We start from the raw sequence: 7823 nt of genomic DNA on the forward strand, positions 1-7823 counted from the left end.
CTTTTTATTTTTCTGACACTTTGACTGTAATCAAATCTGATAGGCATCTCTCCCACCATGCATTCTGGCTTACATTTTTTTTTAAGCAAATGTACTTTTTTATTAAAGAGTTAAACTGTTTTAGAATTTTGAGTATGACAATTTTGCTTGAAAACATTCAGGAGATTTAAAGAGGACTGACACTCCAAATCTGGGTGGATTTTAGCAGTGTACAGAATTGTTTTGGCTGCCCTCATGTCCTCAGTCTGGACATTGGACCTGAAGACACCTTGTTTGTGGCTGGCTTTTTGCAACAGTAACTGTGAAAAAAATGAACTCTTAAATTTTGGTTTTTTTTCTTTCTGCAGTTGCAGAGATTATATCGAAAGTACATTCGAGCAGAGAGCTTTAGAAAGGCTCTAGTTTATCAGAAGAAATACCTCTTGCTGCTGCTTGGTGGGTTTCAGGACTGTGAGCAAGCAACTCTGTCTCTGATTGCCCGCATGGGAATCTATCCTTCTGCAGACCTGCAGCTCTCTGCATCACACTCCCGGCCCTTCACCAAGTTCAGGTGTGCAGTCAGAGCCATCATTGCCATCTCAAGGTAATGCAAAACACTCCCTGTCTCTCGTAGGTGATGTTTTCTTGGAAGCTTAATAAATTGATAGTTGCTGCGGCTTATCCTATGTTAATATTAAGCAAGAATGTTCTCCAGAACTGGTTCAAGCATGACTTGTTAGCTGAGTTTGATCTGTACTAAAAATTTGTAAAAAATGTCTTTAACATGAAGGAGGGTAGATTTAGATGGGATATTGGGAAGAAATTGTTCCCTGTGAGGATGGGGAGGCCCTGGCACAGGTTGCCCAGAGAAGCTGTGGCTGCCCCATCCCTGCAAGTGTTCAAGGGCAGGTTGGACGAGGTTGGAGCAGCCTGGGACAGTGGAAGGTGTCCCAGCTCATGGCAAGAGGATGGAACAAGGTGGGTTTCCTTAGGACCCCTTCCAGTCCAAACCATTCCATAATTCTAAGAAAAAGCTACTTGAGCGATACCCAGCTGCAATATATTTGGGAACCAGTGCACAGCATTACAAACTGGAGCCCTTTGGGGCTGACCCTGATCTCCTTGGTCTCACTGGACAGTCTGTCTTGTATCAGAATGGGATCTGTCAGGAATGGTTCTCTGGAATCCAGTGGTGTGTGTTTCGCTGGGTGTGATTTTACCATGCTGTGTCACTGTCAGATGGGTTTTGCTAGCTGTACGTGAGACAACATGCCACCTCCCAATGGCTTTAAGCCCATTATATGAAAAAAAAAAAAAAGGAGGCAATTTTAAATGTAATTGGTGGTTATTTCTGAGCAATTTTATTGTCTAGTTAAAATAATCACTAGCAAATTTCTGTCAGGAGCTGACACAGAGTCTTTGACATGAATACCATAATAACAGCAAAGGCTGCAGCACCTCCAAATTCGTGCAGTAACCTCCAAACCCCTCCTCTCAGGTAGGAAGAGCTCTCTGAAGATCAGGAGCAGAGCCAAAATAAGCAAGTTTTCAGCAGTTCAAAGATCATTGCAGGGTAAAATGGGCTAAGCCAGCATTCCCAAGACTGAATTTTGAAGAGTTCTCCTGTCATTCCCACACCAATAATTGCTTATGTTGCTTAATAGCTTCTATACCAACAAATAATATTAAAATTTTATTTATTTCTGCTTATTTTTAATGCTTGTACAAATTTGTTTTCTTACCAAGGTTAAAGTTTTTGGTGAAGAAGTGGAACAAAGTTGGCAGGAAGAACACACAGGGTGAAAGCATTTCTCACAGTATAGGAGGTAACACAGGTACGTGTTTGGATAAGTACGTTGTTTTCTTTGTAATTTCTCTTCAGTGATTTGTTCCATTTAAAAACAAAACCTAAGTGGGAAAATCTGTTTATTTTGCTGCTATCCATCTGGAGAGTAGATGGATAAATGGTCTGATGCAGGTCAATAAGGACTTGAGTTACTTGAGGAACATTTGAATGTTCCTTTGAGTTACTGGTTGAGTGCCTTTGTAACAATTGCAACAAACATCTTAATGCAGCACCCAGTATTGGGGAACTCTTGGCCTTGATGTAAAATTCCTTTATGACTTTTCAATGCTAAACAAAATTCAGATTAAGTAGTGTATTTTTCATTACCTGGTACTATGTAATTTTCAATTTCTAAGTTGCTGGAAATACTTTAAAAGAAAGCAGAACCTTTGTACATAAACCCTCTCTTGTATGATTCCCAAGAAATTTGAATCCTCAAATGCTGAACTTTCTACCTCAATACAAAATAGCATCACAATTCTGTTAAATGCAGTTAAAACAAAAAAACCCACACAAACCAAAAAAGCAGTTAGCTGTAGAAAGTGTATTTACCTGCATTTAAAACCAAACTTAAGCATACTCTGCTGTCATTTTCATGGCTTTATTGGATGTGTTTATGACAGCCTATTCTCAATGATTCCTAGTGCATATTTTTTAACCCTTCCTATTTGCCACAGCCTTCGGTGCTAGAACAGAAGTCCTGAGAGAGCAGCAGCCCCCAGCTGGCCCTGTCAGCTCTCCCCCTACCCAGGACAGGGACACAGGGCTGTGCCACAGATCCAGCTGCGCTGCAAGATTCACGAGCCTCTCCCCACGATCCTCCTCCTGCTCACACAACAGGTCAGTCTGCAAAGATGGGAGGTGCTTCAGATTATTGTAGGGGGTTTTTAACTTTGCTGAGTGGTTTGCCACAAACAGCCAGGTAGTCTTCTGGTCTGCAAGGAATTCAGCAAAATGTGTCGGAGAGTTTGAGACCTGCAAGAACTTCCAAAAGACTTAGTTCTACCCCACCCTATTCCTCTGTCATGGCATGTGTCTGTTTCTGACAGCCCTGCTAAGAAAAGTCACCTGTGTGATATGGAGCAGGGTATTAATAACAGCAGCCCTGACTGGTGCTCTGTGTGACTGGATTAGTGGTGGCTCAGGTCTGATGTAGATCCAGGGTAGGCTAAATGATGCCTCTTGCTGCTCTTGTTTCCAGGAACAGCTATACAAATGGAAAGAGTGGTGATGGTTCCAGTTTCCTTTGCCCAGAATTCCTGACTATATGAATGTAACTTCTGGATATATTTGAGAGTATAGCATGAGAAGGAGGAAATGATTTGTTGTTTTTTTTTTTTTTTAAGATTGCACCTGTCCCCAAGTTCAGCTCCAGACAAGTCCCTTGTGCCACCTCAGGACCCTGAGCAGTCACTCACAGAATACATCCATCGCTTGGAGGCGATTCAGCAAAGGCTGCGAGGGGTGCAGCCAGGTAAGAGCCACCTTCTCACCCCTCACAGCTCCTGCACGTCTGGGCTGCTTTTCACAAGGTTCTTTGTACACATTGCCAATAAAGAGCATCATTTTAAGGAATAATTATCATTATTGAGGAGTAACCACTAAGTCAGTCTCCAAAAGGAAACCTTTCCAAGTCATATCTAAAACTCCTCCAAGTGTGGCATTTCTCTAAATTCATAGTGAAAGAGATAAGATGGAATAATTTCATGTGATTTCTGCCCCCCCTCTTGTTCCCAAATCTAAACAAGCAAGTGTTGTAATTCAAATGAAGCTGTGTATAGAGTTAATTTGCTTTAAAGTGAAACATAGCTGTTGTAATAGCTGAGCAGGGCTTTCTCTGCAGCACAAACTGTAATGCTTCCCTTAATTATCACTTCCTTATGTTCATAACAGATTTTTTAAAAAGATTTGGAGGCTGATAAATACAGCCATCTAGTTCTAAGATATATCAAAGAGCACACAAAGGATTGTAGTGACACTTAGCTTTGCTATTTAAAACAGTTCCACCTAATTTCTAGACCAGATTTACTTAGTTTAATTAGTCTAATTACCTGCTCTTGTTACATGTTGGTTATAGCACAGAAACACCTTGTCCTAAGGAGGAACTTGCAACCTGTCATCATATCATCCTGAAATCCTGAAGAGTTTGGGAATATTGTTCTCAGCAGGACTTTACCTAGAAACTTTATTACCTTGACTTTGTGGGTTTGTTTGGTTTGGGTTTTTTTTGTTTTTTTTTTTTTCCAAATACTGCAGCTGCATGGCTGATTCAGATAGTTAAACAGATTTTAGACTTGAAACCTATCAGCCTTTATGGAAGCAACACATTTTGCTTCATTCCAAGTGTGGAATAAGTACTCCACAGCTGGGACACCATAAACACTGCTGTGAAAAGTGTATGTGATTTCTGTAATTTCCATCTTACCAGGATGATAATGTCCACGCATTACAGAATGATGCTGCAATCTTTAGAACAGTGCTGTCAGCCAAGTGATTTCCCAGTTCCTAATGAACTAAAAAATCACCACAGGAGGGGCAGAATTGAGCTGTCGCTGGGGTAAAGCAGCCTGTGATGGAGCACTGGTCCCAGGGTATGAAGGTTTGTTTTGGCAGATGTTTAGGCTTTCAAATCCTGTTTGGGATTGCTCCTAGGTGGCTCGTGAAAATTGGAATTGCTTTCAGTATAGCTCATATGAAGTGCTTTGAGGAAATAACATGCTGCTAATTGTACACTGTTGCTTCATAACACAAGCAGTTTTCTAATATTGATCTGTTGTTTTTTTTTAATTTAGGACAAGTGCTAGGTTCACCTCATCAGAGAAACCTAAAAAAGTGATGGGAACACTTAGAAAATCTGTCCTGCAAGTTCCTGCTTCCTCCGAGTCGGTCCTCACTCAACAGATGCACTTGCAATCTGCCATGCAACTGAATAAAGGGCAGTGCTTTTAAAGCAGATTTTTATATGACTCTTTTTATTATATTTTAGTACTTTAAGAGGGGCTTACTTTTCACTAAGAACAATATTTTACATTCTCATGTGAAATTAAGTCAACAGCTGAAGTGTGCCTGCATCACTGTATTGTAAGCTGGAAAAAGTGTCTGTGGTGTTTATTTTTCTATAGTGTATAGGTGGATTCCTTGTAAAAAAAAGTTATTAAAATGGCATTTTATTAGTGAATTCTTACATTTTGTGGTTGTTTCTTTCAGTCATACCTATTTATTTTGCTGTTTCTAAAATTGTTTACATTTTAATATTTCTATAGGATCATTCCAATTAAAGGAATAGCTCGAATTCTCTCAAAAATATCAAAGATGCCTGTGGCTTTCTGCGAATTTAGGGTTTACTCTTCTGGTTTTTCAGAACATAAATCCTCCCTCAGTCTGTCCTATTTATTCTGGACACTTTTAGCTTCATTTTTCTAGTCAAAAGGCCCATAATTTTGTTTAACTCTTTTGTACCAAACGGAACCTGTGAACTCTTATCTACATCTGATGTAAGTGATCCTGCCTCTGTCTGTTATCTTGTGCTGTAGCTGCCTTCAGGGGGGCAGTTCCAAATGTGTATGAACTTGCTGGTCAGGCAAGAGCAAAGAGGTGCTCTGTTGGTACACCCACTTCCAGTCACAATGTCTCACTGCAAAAATGAGAGAGATCCAAGTATCATGTTGAATGAGACTTTCCTGTGATGATTCTATTTTTCTTTAGAAAAGGCATAGGAAGAATTATAATACCAGAATATTTTAAACCTCTGGACATGTGAAATCTCTGCTTTTGAAGCAGTTGTGGTTTTTAACTTTGGAGCACGAGAGAAATCTCTTCTGGAGGCAAATTGTTCTGCTGCAGCCTATTACAAGATTATTTCTCTACTGGGTATTGAGAATTATATAATAGCATTCATCTGAGGTTTTTATTTCTTATTTAACCGCTTTTGTCTTGGTAAAATCATATTTATCTGTCAGGTAGTTCACAATTTGGTTCTCTGGAAGAAAAAGTGGTAGAGGTAGATCTTGGCACATGTACAGATTTATTATCCCCTGACAGCTGTAGGAGAACCCTTGAACTGATTTGGCATAAATTTAAGAGAGCTGTGAACAAACAATGCTTGATTTGGTGTAAAAGCTTGGCAAAGATAAATTAACTTGTCCAGAGTTCCAAACCAATTTGAACTAAGTTTAAGCTGGCTCAGTGACTGTGTCATATTTCTTTTAAAAATCAGATTCTAAGAGTCCTAACAAAGAAATCTGCAGAGAAGATGATGCCTTGAGAGGCTGCCTAGAACAGAGGCTAAACAGTGTTAAAGGAATCAAGAGGGCAGCTATTGATTAAAAGGCCTTCAAAGGATACACCTTGGGCAGTACAAGAGCCTGGCCAAGGCTACACCCAATATGGGTGACAGGTCACACATGTTCACACTTTTATAAGTTTTGGTCTATTCACATGTTGGAGTTAGTTGTCCAATTACAGCTTCAGGTTATCAAGTCCCATCCCTCCAGATGGCTCTCCTCAATTCAGTGTTGTTTTACACTTCTTGGCCTGAAGCTGCAATGGTGTCCTTGGTTCTCAGGCTGCAAAAGGATTGTTTTGTCTGACTAAACCGTGAGAACTTGCTAACACTTCGTATGAAGTTTAGAGTTATATACTAATGCAGTATGGAATCTGGAAAATATGAAAGCTAAAACTTATGGCATCAAAAGAATCCAACCCAGGAGGATCTGAGCTACAGGCACTGTGTTCCCTGTGACTACATCCCCATCAGCTCCCCGATACCCACAGACAGCTTTCTGGAGGGCAGTGGAAGCAGAAGCATTTCTGCCCAGTGTAGGGGATGACATTTTAAGCCGCATGGTTTTCCTAGTGTTGGTGTGTGTGTCTATACCCTCGGAAGAGCAGCCATACAGGACACACTACTTGTGATGTGTTAACCTCAGTCATGTGAGTAGAGAAATGGGAAGCCCCAACACGAACCCAATCATCCAAACAGGAGCGGTTTTTTGGACAGTAGCAGTTGTCGACAGAAGATTACTAGATTTTCTAGTTCTAGGAAAGGTGCTACTGGCAGGGTGGTTTGGGTGGTCAGGAGCACTGGCAAGGTCGTGGCTTTCCCTTTGCCCGAGCCGCTGGGAGGCTGCAGGAATGCCAGAACATCAGGCTGTGGTGCCCTGCCACCTGCTCACCCTGGAACATAGAGCTGAACATGGAAAAGCTACTGCCTCAACACAGCCTCCAACCCAAACGCTTCCTGCTGCTCTCTACTGCCCTTTGACAGGTGCTTGGTTATAAAAAAAGACACTCTTACTAGATTTTTTTTTTTTTTTCTTTTATGTAGTCCCAGGCACCACTTTATGTCCAGGCTCTCACAGTGGAACTCCGTGCCATGAAAATGTCCCTGCTCTGTCCTGGGATAGCCGGTGGGCCCAGGCTGGGTCACAGTTCCAATTTTCCGTCGGGAGGAAGAAGTGGGGAGGGAAAGGGCAGTTTGGGTATTTACAGGAAAGGGGCCTCAGCCCAGCAGGTGCCAAGGCAACGAGAAGGGTGGGAAAGGGACGGGAGCCCGAGCAGGGCAGTGCTGTGCCCGGGAGCGGGCGGGCCGCGCTGAGGCCCCTCCCCGGCGGCGCGGCCCCGTCCCGCCCCTGGCTCGGGCCGCGCGTCCCGGGCTGCCTGCCTGCCGGCCCGGGACCGCCGCTGCCCGCCTCCGGCCCGCCCCCGGCCCCACCTGCGGCAGCGCTGGGCGGTGGCTGCGCCGGGCCCGCTCGCTGCTCGCCCACCCGCGCCATGGCGGCGGAGCGCGGGGGCTGCGCGCTGGAGGCCGTGCCGCTGCCGCCCGAGGTGCGCGAGAGCCTGGCCGAGCTGGAGCTGGAGCTGTCGGAGGGTGAGTGGGGCCGGGCTCGGGGCGCGGCCGGGCTCTGGGGCCGGGCACGGCAGGAAGGCCGCGGTGCTGCCGAGGGGCCCGGGGGCGGCGGCGGCTTCGCCCCGCGGCGCAGCTCTCGGCGGGCCCGGG

At 43.8% G+C, this 7823-nt stretch overlaps 2 protein-coding genes across 18 annotated transcripts in view; both read left to right on the top strand.

Annotated features, from left to right (window-relative positions):
* Window positions 1-5003, top strand: part of PCNT (pericentrin) — a 71401-nt gene extending 66398 nt beyond the window's left edge. For all 13 annotated transcript variants that reach the window (XM_041487690.1, XM_041487691.1, XM_041487701.1 and 10 more), the window contains 5 exons: window positions 348-583; window positions 1726-1814; window positions 2503-2665; window positions 3172-3299; window positions 4618-5003. In XM_041487690.1, coding sequence (XP_041343624.1) covers window positions 348-583; window positions 1726-1814; window positions 2503-2665; window positions 3172-3299; window positions 4618-4661 — 660 coding nt within the window. In that variant the 3' untranslated portion in view covers window positions 4662-5003. The remainder of the gene's footprint in view (window positions 1-347; window positions 584-1725; window positions 1815-2502; window positions 2666-3171; window positions 3300-4617) is intronic.
* Window positions 5004-7501: 2498 nt separating this feature from the next.
* DIP2A (disco interacting protein 2 homolog A) overlaps window positions 7502-7823 on the top strand; it is a 78685-nt gene continuing 78363 nt past the window's right edge. For 3 of the 5 annotated variants that reach the window (XM_041487713.1, XM_041487714.1, XM_041487715.1), the window contains exon 1: window positions 7506-7694. In XM_041487713.1, the coding sequence (XP_041343647.1) occupies window positions 7598-7694 (97 nt within the window). In that variant the 5' untranslated portion in view covers window positions 7506-7597. Of the gene's footprint in view, window positions 7695-7823 lie in introns of all 5 variants that reach the window. The other 2 variants (XR_005956864.1, XM_041487716.1) reach the window with 1 other exon arrangement.

Source organism: Pyrgilauda ruficollis, unplaced genomic scaffold (genome assembly GCF_017590135.1).
Source record: "Pyrgilauda ruficollis isolate IOZ18807 unplaced genomic scaffold, ASM1759013v1 scaffold83, whole genome shotgun sequence".
Taxonomy (NCBI): domain Eukaryota; kingdom Metazoa; phylum Chordata; class Aves; order Passeriformes; family Passeridae; genus Pyrgilauda; species Pyrgilauda ruficollis.